Raw genomic sequence first — 17,003 nt, 5'->3', positions numbered from 1 at the left:
GCTAATCTGGGCACTATCATAGACACTTTTTTAAGTTGTCTAAAAGTAAGGTGTCTTTTGCTTTGGGGGTTGCAGCAGGTCTTCCCAAACTTCCCCCCATTTCTGGATATCAGGCCCAACCAAATTGCTGGTTTCCTCCCTGCTGGGTGTGACTTAGAATTCTGGGGCTTCTGGACCAGGGACCGTCCAGGCCCTGGTTCCAAGGATGGGGTCTTTTGTGGCAGCCTTCTGGGCAATGATCACCAGCAATGAACCATTTTACAAAGAGACAAGTGAGCATCCGGGGCCTATTGCAAACTCAGGTGGACCGGGTAGAAGCTGGGTTCCCTGATGCAGACTAGAGACTGTCTTTTCTTCCTCCCATACAATCACTGTAGAAATGGCCCTAAGATAACCCAGAGATGACACGTCTTGACAGCAAGTGGTCCGTGGGCCTTGACCTAGCTTTGGCCTAATCTTGGCAGAGCTTTAGGTAGATAGTGGGTCAGGGAAGGTTTCCTGGGGGAGGATTGAGCTGCCATGAGGAGATGGAAGGAGGTGGCGCCTAAGACCTGAGAAAGATAGCAAACTTCCCCTTCCAGCCTCCATGGATCTGTGTTCCCAGAGTTCCAGCTGACCCATCCCACCCTTCTTAAGACTCTAGTGCTCTCTTCTGGTCAGGTTTCCCTTTGTAAAATGGGGGAAATAGTTGTGTACTTCCTGTGATTGGTGCCAGAACTAAATGTAAGGGTTCCAGGCTGGGGCCTTTGCCCACTGATGTTAGTGGTATTTTGGTGATTGTTGAACTCTTCTGCTATATCTCAAGGACTTCCTTTACCAAGTCCTTTCTTTAGGAGTCACATGTCTGGAAACATCCATCACAGGTGCCCTGTAGTGTGAGCAGAGCATGAATAAATCTAATTGAGGCAGCCCAGGTTTTCCTACCTGACCAGTGCCAGTGCTGCCTCACTCTTCCCAGAACTGCAACCAAGCAGAAACCACTGGCCTGGCCCAGTGATGGAACAGCCATTTCAGCCCCCACCTTGGGCTGTGGTTATGGTTAGTTGGTTCATGGGGTTCCACCTTACTCAGGGGCCAGATAGGGCTTCCCAAGAGTTGAAGACATGGGCAGCCAAGCATGCCCACCCGCTACAGATACCCCTTGAGACTCAGGGCTAAAAGCTGGGAACTCCTCAGCCCTCCTTCATCTCCTTCCTTCTTCTGCAGTCACATGGTGTGACTTTGTGAAACTTGCTTGATCTTTCTGACCTTTGCTTATTGTTCTGCAGAGCGAGACTAATAGTGTCACTGATGCCCTGGCTTGCTGGGGTGATCACATGTAATACTGTGTGTAAAGTACCTATTAAGGGGCCTGGCCAGTGTTACTGCTCAGTAAGCATAACCCCTTTACTTTGTGGGTCCCCAGGAGGTTGAGATAAAAAAATAAATCTAACATCTACTCTTCTGTAACATTCAGAGCGCACAGGAGGCTGCTGAGAACATAGAGGATGACTGATCCAGAGCCATCAAAGGCCAAGTCTACCAGCCTGAGCTTGAATCTGCAGGAGGAGGAGGAGCGATGGGGCCAGAGCAGGGTCGGATTTACTTGGCAAAATCCACATAGAAGGAACCAACTTACCATTCAATACCACTTAGTTCCTTCGGGCACTCTCCAAGAATGGGGTCACCTTGGGACAGCCTTCAGGTAGCAGCTTAGACATCAGTGTTGGTATTTTTGTGGAAATGCTTTCATTCCTTTTGCATCTATTAGTGAAGACATTGTTTTTAACTGGGTCCTTGGGACTCCCAGTCTGGGACGGTGCTTCTCCTGCTCAAGGCTCCTTGGAGTGTTCATTCAGGCAGATTAAAACCTCAGGGGTCTATGAGGAGCTAGTGGCTCAGAAAGGCAATGGTTTGTGTGTCCTGTGTGATCTGGGACAAGTTGCTAAACCTCACCAAGCCTTGCTGTCCATGGGAGAGCCAGAGTGAATAGGACCATGACATCCTGGACTCTGAGTGCAGTGTCCACTGCTCTCCACTGAACACCCTCCGCGGCCCAGTTGTTGCTCTCATACAGAATCCGAATCAAGACAGCTGTAGCCAGCCTTCTACGTTGATGTTTTTCTTCCCAAAAGCTCAGAGAGGTTACATCACTGGCCCCAGTCATACAACTTTGGAACCAGGAATCAAACCCAAGTCTCTTGCTTCCCAGATTTCAGTGCACATTGGCTGTCCTCACTCTTCGCAGGCCCCATTTAGGTTCTGGGAGTGGAGGAGTTCCCCCATCAGCTATAATGGCACTCTGATTTGGGGGCAAAGCCTTGGATTCTTCAATTCTTTCCCTGCCCTACCTTTCTTGTCCCCTAGGGCAACCTGGTAAAGATCATGCCAGCTGCTAAGACCACCTCCTGACAAGACCCGAGGAGAGAACCACCAGTGTGGTGAGTGTCAGAGTCAGCACTGGGGACCAGGAAAGCAAACACTGGTAGACACTGAGGACTCCCTTGCTCTGATAAGTGGCTGGTCCTCTCAGCCATTGTGACAAAGGCTTATATAGGACCAGGCCTGGAGCCAGGTGCTTTTCCAGAATATGTCCTGCTCACAGCTGCCAGACTAGACAAGATATTATTGTCCCTTTTATGGAGAGGGGACTAAGACTTAGAGCTGTCTGACTGGTGCACACAGTAGACAGGACAGGGCAGGCACCATCCAGATCCTCAGGCTTTGAGGTCCTTGCATGCAGCCTGTTTTGTTTTCTTTTGTTTTGTGTTCTCAGTGGGACATGAGTCACCCCCTCCTTGTGGCACTCAGAATCACTAGGCAGGGGTTGCAGGTGCTAGTGTGTCCCAGTTGCCTCAAAAGCTATATAGGAGGCTCCTGGCTAAGAATCCCGTCAGTGAGCCCTGTGGCTGGGGGCTATGGAGGCTCCTAGGAAGTGTGGAAGGCTAAGTGAGAATATTTAAGACCCAGTGAAGCAGGCAGGGCAAGACCAGAAGCGTTTGCACAGCCCGAGTCTGTGCTGGGCCACGGAGCATGAAACCACAGCTTCTGCACCCAGAGAATGCTGGGAACAGAGGCTTTGTCCCATTTTAACCATTTGAATGTCAAACCCGATGGGTTAGTTTCTTGATGGTGCTGAGTGGAACAGCACAGACTTTGCTTATTTTGTCCCTGAGGCTGCAAAGCACCAACTCCAAGAGCTGCCGAGTCCAGGGCCAGGTGATGGCAGCATGCAAGTTCTGAAGCCAGTAGTAATGGGTCAGGATGCAACACAGGATTTCATGCTGCATGAAACTGCCCTGCCAGCCCCTTGGGCACAGTTCTCCTGCAGCCTCTGCTTCCCCATTTGTAAGATGGAGCTGTCATTCTTCCCACTACAGGAACAATAAGGAAAGAGTCAATGTTGTTGGGAAAAGCAGTGAGGGTTGATCTAGTTAGTGATACCATCTTCTTTGTGAGAAAGCATTTGTTCTGTGGGTAACAGGTACAGAGAGAATGCCAGTGATGGAGACCATGCCAGTGAGTCCTGGGAGGCCTGGCTTTAGGATTTCTACATCAAGGGCTCCCCTGTAGGCTCTTGGCACTGTGAGACCACTGAGAGCACTGTGGACCAGTGGAACTCCATGGCAGCCTGAACTCCCAGCTCACTAACAGCAGCCTCCGTCTTCTTCAGCGTGATCAAGCCACAGGTCCTGGCAGAGCGTCTAGAATCTGGCTCCCATGAGCCCAAGTAATTATCACAGTTAACAGTGATATTTTGGAGAATGCTGCTTTCCTTTTCTGCTTCCATTCCAATAAGGAAGGCAGAACCCAAGCCCAGAGAAGGTGAGCATTAGCTGAGGGGCTAATCCTCTCCCCCATCCTATTTTCTTTTTAGGCCTCTCATTTGGGACTCAGATGCACAAAGCAGTCTCTAAGGGGATAGAACCCAGAGCTTTGCAAAACTGCGGAGGGGCTGCTTAAAACGGTGGTTTATTTTGCTGGGGGGAATAGGGGTGCCTGGAAAGTTGTGCCAGTCTTGAGGCTTAAAACTCGGGGCCGGGGCTGGGAAGGTGGCTCAGTGGTAGAGCGCTTGCCTTGCATGCTCAAGGCCCTGGGTTCGATTCCTCAGCACCACATAAGCAAAAAGAAAAAAGCCGGAAGTGGCGCTGTGGCTCAAGTGGTAGAGCACTAGCCTTGAGCTGAAGAGCTGAGGGACAGTGCCCAGGCCCAGAGTTCAGGCCCCACGACCGGACCCAAAAAAAAAAAAAAAACTCGGGGCCTGAGTGCTATCTCTGAGCTTTTTTGTTCAAGGCTAGCACTCTACCACCTGAGTCACAGCTCCACTTCTGGCTTTTTTGGTGGTTAATTAGAGAGAAGAGTCTCATGGCCTTTCCTGCTCCAATCATCAGGTCTCAGCCTCATGAGTAGCTAGGATTACAGGGATGAACCACCAGCATCTGGCTAAAACCCATTCTTGGACTCTCCCTTAGGGGGCCTGGCTCAGTAGGCTGCAGGTGGGACCCAGCTTGTCCCCTAAGAACCTGGCTGTGGCAGAGCCAGGACAGTGGGCTCTGTAGGGTTTGAAGTCACAGTCACCACATACAGACACACTCTGGACAAGTCTAGTTAACAACTGTCTCACATGCAAAATACACCATACACACTGAGTACACACACTACACATTAACACACACAGGTGTGCACTGCTCAAATCCCATTTGTACATCAAGGATTTGGAATGCCCAGGCTCTTCAAGCCCATGCAGAACTTTATGCGCATGCCAGAACCGCACCTGGTGTGCATGGATGTACATGCATGCAGCCAGGTGGGCCTGCATGTACATGCTCTCGTGGGAACTGGGTTGCTGTATCTCTCCATTGGGAATGACCCTGACATTCTCAGGGCAGACCACACATGAGTCAAGTCATTTTCCCTAGGGCTGATTTCCTGGAGTATAAAATGGAAAGTGGGAAAGGACATGGTTTGATCTAATGAGTCCAACAGTCTGCCAGAGCTCCCTGGAGATCCCACAGCTAACCCAGGCGGTCTTCTGGGTTGGGCCCAGGCTCTGGATCCCATCTTCTCCCAGTAGGATACCGGGAGGAAAAAGTCAGTCTACCTCCCAGGTCTAGAAGTCTGGAAACTGTTTTTGTGGCCTTTAGGACTGTGGCTCTCTGTCCTCTGCCAGTTTGTGTGGCTTCTGAATGCTTGTCTGTTCTCTCTCACCCTGCTAGTGACCTGGATTTGAGGCCTGAACTCCATTTCTCCCCACACTTGCCCCTGCTTACACCAGGGCCAGCCTTGGATGCGTGCTCTGCTGGAAAGGGCTAGTTCAGGGACCTTCAAGGCAGCCCCTGCTCCTGCAGGCTCTCCTAGCACCCAAAAGGCTGGGAATCCAGGCCTCCAGGCCCTCAGCTAGCCAGGCCTGTGAGGGAGCTGTCTACTCTTGTTGCCTCCTCTCTCCTCACTGCTGTCCCCAGTTGCCTCATTCCACCAAGCTCATTTGTAACCCCGCAGCCAGCACCTCTGTGAACGGATACCGAGGGCCGCTGCATACTTCCCAGCTGCCTCCCGTGTCCTTCTGTAATCTGCCCAGTTCATTTATGGCTGGTGCCGGCTCCTCTGGTGCTCTTCTGGCATCCTTCTTGGCACAGCTTCCTGTTTGGCATGACCCCACCCCCCAGCACCATTTTCCATGTGGCAGCCAGGTGAGTCTCTCCAAAGCACAAGCTGACCAGGCAGGTCTTCTGCTTCACAGCCTTTGATGGCCCTGGCGGGAAGGGGAGCAGCACACATGCTTGAACCCGCACACATGCTTGAACCTACACACATGCTTTGCCCACCTCTTTCCCCCTCTCTAGCCTGCTCCATTAGCTCTACTAAATGTTCCCTTGTCTCTCCCTTTCTCCCTGCCCACCCCCTTTTTGTGCTGGATGTGGAGCTTGAACTCAGAGCCTGGGTACTGTCCCTGGGCTTTTGTGTTCAAGGCTAGTGCTCTACCATTTTGAACCACAGGACCATTTCTGGCTTTTTGGCAGTAAATTGGAAATAAGAATCTCATGGACTTTCCTGTCCGGGATGGCTTTAAACCTCAATCTCGAGTAGCTAGGATTATAGGTGTGAGCCACGATGCTGTTGGCCTCAGCCTTGCCTGTCTACTGTTCTGGACCTAAGCCAGAACTCATCTGTGTCCATGTCTGGGCCCCATTTTGTAGGGGTGACTATGTGTCACCTTTTCCCTAGTGCATGGTTGTGGCCTTTGGGGCTGCAGGAGGGTGGGGAGGCAGATGATGGGAAGCTTGGGAAGCTGAGGTCCAGTTCTGCCACTAGCTTGCTAGGTGACCTTGATCAGAGTCTTAAATAAGACATAGCCTACTTATCTAATGTGACTGTAGCAGGGATTAAATGATGGCTCTATCATATTCACTCGTTTCTTCCCCCCCCCCCACTCTGTGTTTTGGTACTAAGACTTGAACTCGGGACCTAGGCATTTTCTATTATCTTTTTCACTTAAGGCTAGCACTTTACCACTTGAGCCACAGCTCCACTTTCAGATTTTTTTGCTGGTTAATTGGAGATGAGAGTCTCATGGACATTCCTGCCCAGGCTGGCTTCAAACAGTGACCCTCACATCTCAGCCTCCTGAGTAGCTAGGATTACAGGTGTGAGCCACTGGTACTCTACCAGCTCCCTTTTTATAGTGATATGAAAGCCCTCCAGTGGCTGCCCACAGGGAGCCTTCGAGACAGCATGCCCAGTGCCCAGGAAGGCCTGCAGCTGCTTTCTATGGATCCCTGGGCACCATCTACCCTGCAGTGGCTCTTTAGGTAACCACCAAAGGAGCAGAATGCTGGGGCTGGGGAGCAGAGGGGCTTGGGGACAAGAGGGTATTGGAAAGAGAGGATGGGGAAAGGAGAGGTGGATGCCAGGGAGGGAGCTCTGGGCAGGAGCACTGAGCAACTGGCTCTTTTTTCGGGCTCCAGACAACCTTCAGTAAGTTCCCATTTCTCACCAGTACCCTGGGAAGTCAGATCTGGTTTTAGTGATGATGTGGGGGTAGACAGATGGGGAGAACAGACATCCACCCACACCATCTCCACTGCCACCAACTTCCCCAGCTGTGGACAGGGGTGACAGGAAAGTCTCCAGGGGTTATTACAACTCTTAGTAGGAGTATTTTTTTAAAAAATGAAAACCCTCTCAGTCGGAAGTGGGACGGGATGGGGCTAGGGTACAGGGTAGGGAAGGGCTGGTAGGCTGGGGAGGTCAGTTGGTAGGCACTTTTCTGTCAGCAGTAGGATGGGGCATGTGCTAGGTGAGAGAGGCCTGTGCTGCAGGTGCTCTGAGATGGGAATGGAGGGTGGGACTTGCTGAGAACTGAGCTACTAAGGCCTGAGCAAGACAGAGTCTATGGCTAGGTATATAGAACAACGGTATGGTATTTGCCTAGCGTGTGCAAAAGCACAGCAAAGAAAGAAAGGAAGGGAAGGAAGGAAGGGAGGGAGGAAGGGAAGATGGAAAGGCTAAAACCACCATGGGGACTGGCTGGGACTGGGTGATTGTGGGGTGGGACAATCTGGCTCACTAGGGAGATGACACAGAGATGCTGCTGCTGGTCTGGAACCCAGAAGGAAGATCTAAATCGTCAGAGGAAGGGGCCTGGCAGTGAGAGCCAACACCTGCATGTTGGGGGTGTGTGGCAGACCACGTGGCCCCAGGAGAGTGTGCTCTGACAGTGTTCCTCACCTGCTCGTGACTTAGTAGGAACTGCAGAGCTGGAGGCTACACAAACCCTTTGTGTGGACTTGGCCCGGGTCTTTTGGATAGCACCAGGACACTGAGCCTTGATGTCCTGCATGTGTGAGCCTCCCCAGCAAGGTGCAGACCATCTTCCCTCCCCAGGATGGACAGCCATGCTGGCCACTAGACAGGAGCCCAAGGAGCTGGCTGGGCCCTCTCTTTAGAACAACTTGACTGCCCCCTAGTGGATTTCTGAAGAGTCACTTGGACTCGCGGAAGCACTTCAAAAAGGGACCAGACCACTGTCCAATCCTGTCCTCTCTTGATGGGACGACCAGAGCATTCATTTGTTTGTTCATTCATTCATTTGTTTGTTCATTCAGCTCTAGCACCCACCCCTCCTGGACTTTGGACAACAAGAGTGAACGCCCCACAGAATGTGAAGCCAGTATAGCAACTGCTGGTTCATTCAGGGGGTGGCAGGGAAGGGATTTCAGGAGGAGGTGGCTTTAGGTGGAATTGAGTGTGTTGGAGAGGGATGAGGCCGTCAAGGTAGAGAAGACAGCTGAAGTACAGCCACGGCTCTCTAAGGGGTCTCAGGCAGAGTAAGGAACGTGCCACAACTGAAAAGTCAGTGCCTGGGGAATGGTAATGTGCAGGGCTTCCGTGCCAGCTAGAGCCTTTGGGCTCAGCCAAAGAGTAACTCCCAAGTGGCTCCTACCTGAAGAACCAGGAACAAAATGATTCCTGTGGTGGCCTGTGAGCCCCATCTAACATGAGACCCTATCTCCAAGAGATTGGCCTGTCCCTTGGAGGCTAGTAAGGAGGACAGAGTGGGACCCTTTGCACCAGCTGGCATTCATTGCTCAGAAAAGACATAACTAGGGCTCCATCTCTGGGGTCCTACCAAGGCATGCGTGTAATAGCCCATATAGGTGCTGGGGTGACTTCACTCCAGAGTTGTCAGGCCCAGTACCTCCCAGCCTCACCCCTACTCTGCAGAAGAGAAAGCTGTATGTCCCTAAGGCTGCTTCCCAGGGAGCCTTTCCGGTATCATTGCTATTTCTCTGGGCTCTTGTAGCTCAGTGTCACCACTTCAGATCAAGAGGTAGATGCACTGGCAGGGACAAGGCACCCCTTCCAGCCTCCATTCCATGTGTGAAGTGAGCAGTAACTGCTGGCAGGATTGAGAGTGACCCATATGTTCCTGGCATGTGCGTAGCCCACCACTAGCACAGATAAGAGGAAAAGGATGGAGCCTGTCAGGCAGGGGTGTTGCAGGCTTCTGTGAATGCTGCCTGTCTCCTTCACCCTAGCTAATGGCAAAGGTTATAGAAGGGGATCTTCATATGGAGGGAAAGGTACAAATTGGAAAATTGTACAGGGAAGCTAGGCGTGGGACATCTCCCAAAGCAAGATCAACCTTGTCCCCTGTCCTTTACATACCTCCCATGTCTGTCACTCTCTCTGTGTCCCTGGCTCTGTGTCCTTGGCTTTGTCTCTCTATTGCTGTCTCTGTCTCTCTGTCTCTGTCTGTCTGTCTGTCTGTCTGTCTGTCTGTCTGTCTGTCTGTCTGTCTGTCTGTCTGTCTGTCTGTCTCTCTCTCTCTCTCTCTCTCTCTCTCTCTCTCTCTCTCTCTCTCTCTCTCTCTCACACACACACACACACACACACACACACACACACACACACACACACACAAGTATCTCAAAGTCTGGCCATGGCAGCCCTCGGGCAGAACATTTTCCTAATGACCCCCAGTTCCAAGTTGGGTATCAGCTCCCTATCCCCTAGGGTTCTTTTGAAGAAAGAGTTTGTTTAGGGCTTAACCTGCCCTCCTGCCCCCTCCCGCCTACCTCAGTACTCTTTCCCCTTAGCTGGGAAATTAGTTTCATGTGTGCCTGAAATCAGTCCACAGCACAGCAATTACTCAAGATTTGGGGAGCAGTTTCTGATAAAGAAGCCAGTTTCACGAATTGGTCATGGGTTTTGTTTAGTTTTCTTCTAGAAGATAGAAGTCTCCATTGTCCTGAGAGTCAAGGAATGTTCAGTTCCTACCTCCTTCATCCCACCGTGGAGATCCTAGGGCCCAAGGCTGGACTCCAAGCCCAGTGCTGAAGGAAAGGAGTCAGAACGTGCTGGCTTTGTATCAGAAGCTTCTGGAATCAATCCCCTTGGTGTCCTTAGAGATGCCCTGTGGCATCCAGAGGATGCTGTGATGCCAGCATGTGCCACAGGTGTACCGGAGTCCTCACTTGCCTGATTGATCCATGCCCCCAGCCTGCTGTTGCCAGACCAGCTGTGCCACTCAAGGGCATGATGACTTCAGCCCCTCCACTGTGTAGTGGGGACAGAGACCCTCCACATGAGGACTCATGAGCTCATACTAATGAGTATTCTGAGTCAAATGTTTCTAGAATGAAGCGCTGTAAGAATATGAGAGATTATTTTTATTTTTACCGTTTTTGTATCGAGACAAAATTACCACTAGGGTCCATACAGGCATGTACATGCCCGGGAATCGCTGCTGGGCATTTACTAATGAGCATTCAGTGGGTCACCAAGGCTGGCAGGGGAAAGCCCTCTGCTGGAAATGGAACAGGGTGGGGTTAGTTCTAGAGTCCTGGTTGCCTTGGTCACCAGCCTGCTGCTCCTCTCCTCAGGGCCTGGCCCTCTCCTCCCCTTGGCAACCAGGCCCAGCTGAGGCCTGGCGGGCTTTGGCAAAAGCCACCCTGATTTCTTGGTTTATGAGGTCCTGCCAGCGGTCTCTGAGGACAAAAGAAGAAACAAGAATTACAAATGCTAGTGGTTCATACCTGTAATCCTAGTTTCCCAGGAGGCTGAGATCTGAGGATCTTGGTTGGAAGCCAGCCTGGTCAGGAAAGTCTCTTATCTCCAATTAACCACACACAAACTCACACAAAAAGAAAGCAAGAAAGGAAGGAAGGAAGGAAGGAAGGAGCCAGAAGTGGAGCTATGGCTCAAGTGGCAGAGTGCTAACCTTAAGCACAAAGCTCAGGCCCTGAGTTTAAGCCCCAGGATCGCAGGGGCGGAGAGAATCAGCCACCTAGAGCAAAGGTCTGGGCCTGTAGTGTCCCTTCAGAGGCCCTGCATGAGTTTCTATATGTTATGTGCATGTGTGTTTTCCTGTATGTTGTATACACATCTGTGAACTTGTGTATGTTTGTATATGTGCATTGTTCATCTGAACATGTATGCATATGTGAATGTATTTGTGTGCTTCATGTTTGCACAAGTTTATGTATATGTGTGGCTTTTATGCATATTTATGCATAGATGGTGTGCACGTGCCAATGTGTATGCTGAGCACACATGTATGTTTGTGTTCTATACATGTGCATGTATGTGTATTGCATGCATATATGCACATATTTGTCCTTATGTACATTAATGTGCATAGTCTTTATGTGCATATTGTCTGCATAAGTACACATTTCTGTGTATATACATGTGTACTGCATGTGTGCATGAATGCAATCTTATGTCTATGTGCATGCATGCATATATGCATATATGTACACCCATGGGCACATGTTTGTGTGCATATGTGCTGTAAGTGTATACATGTGTTATATTGTATGCCTGAGCACATGATGCTGTATATATGTGCATGCATGCAGGTGTTTATATGGATATGTGCTTTGTGTATACATATGTGCATGCAGGTTTTAAGTAGAGTATCCTCTGCCTGCCTGGGGGAGGGGGGTAGGCTGGAGGGCTTCCCAACTGAGTGATGCTCTCTGCAACTAATCTCCACTCCCCTCCTTCCCTGAGCCAGAAGATGAAAACATCTCTGGCACTTTCTAAAGTTTCTGTTTAGGAGTGGAAAAGTCATCAGCTGAGAGAGCTTGGAATGATAAATGGCTGCCAGACTCCCAGGTTCCCAGACCCAGGGAAGGGTGGCCAGGCCTGGGGGAGGCAGGGAGCTGCACTTGTAGGTCCTGCATGGACAGAGCAGGAGGAGGGCTGGTGTCCAGAGCTCACATCACCTAGGCATGGGCACCAATGGGTGGATGTGCTGGTGCATCCATCATTCAGGAGCTTACAGGGCTGGGAAAGATCTGTACACATGTCAGTAAGAAGCAGCAGGTGGCAACTGATGTGATGGAGAACTAGCATGCTGAGAATGGGCTGGAGGGAGATGGCAAGGCTCCAGAGTGTATGACCAGAGCCCCCTCTGCTGAGGCAGCATTGGAGTGGAGACCCCCACAACAGGAGGGGGAGGGCAGCTCTGGAAGAGTGACAAGTAGCCAATCAGAAGTCCTACTGAAGGGAAAACTCTGGGCAGGGAGACAAGCCTGGGCTCTGGCTGGAGCTCTGCAGTGGTCATGCCACAGGACTCGGAAGGGCTTAGCTCAGCCCATCCTTCATGCTGGAACAAGCCTGTTGACCGCTGTGGTTCTGGAGACCTCCTTAGCTTTACCCTTTTAGCCTTCTGTAGACCTCTCACAGATTGAGGCAGGGGAAGGGAGTGAGCAGCAGCACATTGGGGTAAAAATATTAGTTCTCCCTTGAGACCCCCAATGAAGGGGTCCTAAAAGATAATGGTAGAAGGCACATTTCTAGGCAAGCAAGCTCTTGAAAATCTACTCCATGACCTTTAAAAGGTGAGTGCCTTAGCTAGTCACCAGTGACTCATGTCTGTTATCTTAGCTACTCAAGATGCTGAGATCTGGAGGGTCCTAGTTCAAAGCTGGCAGAAAAGTCTGAGAGACTCCATTTGCAGTGAATCAGCAAAAAGCTGATCTGGAGGCATGACGTGAGTGGCTAAATACCAGCTGAGCAAGCAAACCAACTGAACACAAAGCCCCAAGTTCAGATTCTGGAACTATCAAGGAAAAAAAGGAAGACCTTTACATCTAAAATTTCCACATCTGTAGAAATTTCGAGGTGACAAAGATGCTATAACAATATGATACTCAGGACAGTGAGCTGAGCTCAAGTGAGAAAGTTAGAGGTCATGTCCAGGCCAACAGGGGCTGTGTTGGGGTCCAGTGTTGTCACCATCAGCAGAAAGGTACTGGCTGCTAGACACTGAAGGATTCTGTATTCCACACTAGGCAAGTAATACTTTTTATAAAACTGACACATAGCAAACCAAACATCAAAGAGTCTGAGCATCGCCCTCACTCACCCAGATGTGATGTGCAGAGGTGTGGGCAGAGGTCTGTGGAAGCCCACCTTCCCCACCAGCCAGTAGGTCTCCTCTACACCCTTCCCCTGCAACCAACAGGAAGGTAGATGTTGAAAGATTTCTCTCCACTGAAAACCTTCCCACCTAGAACTGGGAATAGAGCTGGGTGCCATGGCTCATGCCTGTGATCCTAGATACTCAAAAGACTGAAATCTGAGGATTGAGGTTCAGAGTGCATCTAGGCAGAAAAGTCTATGTCCATCTCCAGTTAACCAGCTAAAAGCCAGAAGTGGAGCTGTGGCTTAAGTGATAGAGCACCAGTCTTAAGCAAAAAGATCAAATGGGAGTGCAAGGCCCTAAGTTCAAGCTCCAGTAATGGCATCAAAAAAAAGAGGGGGTGCCCAAAAACTGGACTCTGAGAACCAGGAAATTCTCTCACCTTCAGCTCAGTCTGACCCCTGACATCAATTTTGTAGCCTTCGTCGAGGCTGAGCAGGGCTTGGACAGTGCTTCGGCTGATGTGAATTCTGTATGCTGCGAAGGGAGAAATAAGTTACCACCTGCCCACAGCATTCAATAAAATCAGTGACACAAAACCAGTCACACACACAATACTGACATGCGTAATAACCTCCCTCTGCTATCTTGTTCTTCTTTCAATAGCTGGTCACTATAAGGGGCCCCAAAGAAAACCAAATTGTATAGAATAAGTGTTAAGTAGAAGTCAAAGGAAGCCAGAATCCCTAGACACTAATTTTTGCTCGGAGGGAACTCTATTAAGGCCACACCAGAGAAAACAAGCCATTTCTTCTTTCTTTTAAGAGCAGGACTCCCTGGGGGGGGGGGGGGGGAGGAGATCACCCAGTCTGTTTGTTCAGTGTGTGCACTGAACAACTTAGCCAGAAACAACAGTGATCTTGAGGCTGCTCTAAGCAAGACTTTTAGAATAGCCCTTGCTCCTACAAGGGTCTAAAGTGTTGAGATGCTAACATTGTAGTGTTTAGATGTCCTGCATCATGGAACTTGGGGGTACAATCAAGAGAAAGCCCAATGTGGAATGGGTCTCTGTTACACAATGGGACCTACAGGAAGAGCACCGTGCTCAACACTAGACAAACCATTGCAGAGCCTGGGCCAGGATCCATTTTCCCACTCTTGAGCCAGTCATTATTTTCTCCACTAATTCCTCGGATCACAGAAGTCCTGGGGGAAGCTCAAAGGACATACAGCATCTCTCTTAGATGGCTGCCTAAGACACGCTGCCACCAAGTGGTGAGGTGGTGACTAGGCACTGTTTCAGATAGCCCAGCTATGAGTCCTTCCTGGGCAGGAGAGAAGAGATACTCACGTAGCCCTGTGGACTCCATCCTGGAGGCAGTGTTGACAGTGTCACCGAAGAGGCAATACCGAGGCATGGTGAGACCCACAACGCCCGCCACACAGGGCCCTGTAACCCCAAATGTGCCTGGTGAGCTCTAGCAGGTCCTGGGCCAGACAGAGGTCCTGCTACCAGCTCTCCCCCTCCCCCCCCCCCCCCCCCCCCCCGCTATTCCTCTCTGCATGTCCTGAGGATAAAGCTGAAGTTTCCAACAGCACCAAGAGAGGAGTCAATGCGCATGCTCAGCTCTGGACTGGGGTGGGAAAGGAGGACTCAGACAAATGAAAGCCTGCTCCGGCTCTTGAGTAGGCAATCAGCCCATAGGAAGGGCATGTTTCAATCAATGCTGGGATAATGGAGAGCCTATGACAGCTCAGGAGAAGACCCCAAACCCAGAAAGGGGGACTTGCAGGAGGAGGCAATGGCCTGAGCTGTCTGGAAGAATTAGTGAATGAGTAGGCAAGGAACAGCAGGTGCAAAGGTGTGAAAGCCTTTGGGAAATGCAGCTAAGTAGAGATGGAGAGGGAGGAGAGGAAGAGTGGTGGGAGGAGAGTTAGAGAGGTTAGTGAGGGTCTACAAGGTACAGGCATTGTGGACATGATCCTATAGGAGCCACAGAGCAGGGAGAGTGGGGGGGCATGGGAAGGGTACATTGAGACTCTGTAGTCTTTCCCACAGCCACATTGGACTCTTTGGATGACACTGGAAACTTGTGCCGCCTCCTCTGTCAGACTATCTGCTCCTCTATGTGGAATTATATGGAGAAGAAAATCCTCCCCCACCACGAAAAAAACCCCAGAAAGATTTGAATGTAAGCATCTTGGAAATATGGGTTTATAACATATTACACCCTTAAGATAATAGAAAAGCCAAGCACCAATGGCTCACACTAGTAATCCTAGCTACTCAAGAGGCTGAGATTTGGGGCTCATGGTTCGAAGCCAGCCTGGGCAGGAAAGTCCATGAGACTCATATCTCCAACTAACCACCCAAAGGCCAGAAGTGGAACTGTGGCTCAAGCAGCAGAGTGCTTATCCATGAGCAAATAAGCTCAGAGACAGCACCCAGGCCCCTGAGTTCAAGCCCCAGGACTAGTATATGCACATGTGCATGCATGCACGCACACAGAAATAATAGAAAGGAAGTGAAACAAAGGTTTCGTGGCCTAGGAAAACTAGTTTGTGCCTGGGTATCATGATGAGGCCCCAGCCATACCTGAGTGCAGACCAGCCCTGATGAGAATGGGCATGTCTGGCACATGCCTCATCCGGAAGTCACCTGCAGAGCTGAGGATGTCCAGGGCCATGTTGGCGACCTCACCTGCGTGCCGCCTCCCGTTGCGCCAAGGCAGCCCCGATGCTACCATGTAGGCATCACCAATGGTCTCCACCTGGAATCCCCAGGGCCACACACTTCACATGGGAGCATACACTCCTACCTGCCCACACCTACCTCCAGCCACACCTCCCAGCAATCCCAGCCCCATCCCATGGGTCTCTAGCATATGGTGCCAACAGGTGCTTCTGCACTGATTGGAGCTGCACTTTCAGTCAGGTGGCCTCTGTCTGATCATAGGTAACCAGGCATTTTGTGTCCCCAACCCAGGCCACAAGTTCCCAGAGAGCCATCTGCAAGAGACCACAGCTGCACATCAGGGCCTAGTCTGAAGAGCATGCATATAGACCAGATGCCCCACCCCCAGCCATGTTTCAAACCCTGATGGTTTCCAATAGAGAAGAAAGTAGGCTCTTGAGCAGCCAGAGCTCTGCCTGGCAGAGCAGCTCACCTGGGCAGCCCCAGCTTCCCTTCACCTCCTGTGGGATGCATGGAGAGGAAGATGGAGAAGAGCCAGGGAGAAGCTGGGGACACAGAAGCCACTGTGGCCATAAGCCCTCAGAATCTCCTAATTTGAAGAGACTCTAACCCACACCTTATTCTGGCCAGGGCTTTGTGGGGTGGGTGCTGCTCTATAAGTTTCCAGGCCAGCCTCGAGGGCCCCAGGATATACTTTCTACTGTCCTCATTATAGCGCAGATAATAAGCTATCCATTGGAGGGGCATTAAAAAGGGTCAAATCATCCAGCTAAGCTAATCTGTGGAGACACTGAAGGCCTAAGAAGCCACGTCCCTCTGGTACTTCAAAGGCAAGGGGCAGGAACTCCTCTGTTGGTGTCTGCATGGTCGACTGCACTTACCCTAATTTTGTTTTGGGGGAGAGGGGTGCCAATCCTGGGGCCTGAACTCAGGGCCTGGATGTTGTACCTGAACTTTTTTACTCAAGGCTGGTGCTCTACCACTTAAGCCACAGCTCCACAAATGGCTTTTAGGTGGTTAATGGGAGATAAGAGTCTCATAGATTCCCTTGCTCAGGCTGGCTTCAAGCCACAGTCCTTAGATCTCAGCCTCCTGAAGAGCTAGGATAACAGGCATGAGCCACTGGAGCCCAGCAGCTCCTTTCTTGATCAGCCAAGCCAAACGACACCATGGGCCCTTCTATACATGACTTACAAGAGCTTCGGGCACAGAGAGGCAGCTTGCCCAGGGGCAGATGGCACCATAATTGTCTCAGGCCTCAGGCTCAGGCCGAGTAGCTGCTTGTGAGCCCTGAGCTCTGCCTCTAGAAGTGCTCACTCAGCGATGAGGCTTTCCAGGAGGAATCCCAGATCTCGGCAGAACCAGGAAATGTAGCCTGGCTGCCTCCCAACCCAGGCTGGATTAAAGAGCAGTAACCAGACCCTGTGGGGGACGGAGGGGAAACCGAGGTGGATG

The 17,003-nt window shown here is 50.9% G+C and overlaps 1 protein-coding gene across 1 annotated transcript in view; it reads right to left on the bottom strand.

Moving 5' to 3' along the window:
* Positions 1-10,360: 10,360 nt before the first annotated feature.
* The window catches only part of LOC138836566 (guanylate cyclase D-like), a 30,793-nt gene continuing 24,150 nt past the window's right edge, over positions 10,361-17,003 (bottom strand). Inside the window, exons 15-19 of the mRNA XM_070035345.1 lie at positions 15,450-15,624; positions 14,205-14,303; positions 13,296-13,390; positions 12,857-12,942; positions 10,361-10,469 (exon numbers count right to left, since the gene is read on the bottom strand). Of these exons, the coding sequence (XP_069891446.1) occupies positions 10,361-10,469; positions 12,857-12,942; positions 13,296-13,390; positions 14,205-14,303; positions 15,450-15,624 (564 nt within the window). The remainder of the gene's footprint in view (positions 10,470-12,856; positions 12,943-13,295; positions 13,391-14,204; positions 14,304-15,449; positions 15,625-17,003) is intronic.

This window comes from Dipodomys merriami, unplaced genomic scaffold, assembly GCF_024711535.1.
Source record: "Dipodomys merriami isolate MVZ:Mamm:240054 unplaced genomic scaffold, mDipMer1.0.p SCAF_25, whole genome shotgun sequence".
Lineage (NCBI taxonomy): Eukaryota > Metazoa > Chordata > Mammalia > Rodentia > Heteromyidae > Dipodomys > Dipodomys merriami.
Note: the sequence above shows the minus strand (reverse complement) of the source record. Positions and strands in the feature narration are given on the sequence as shown.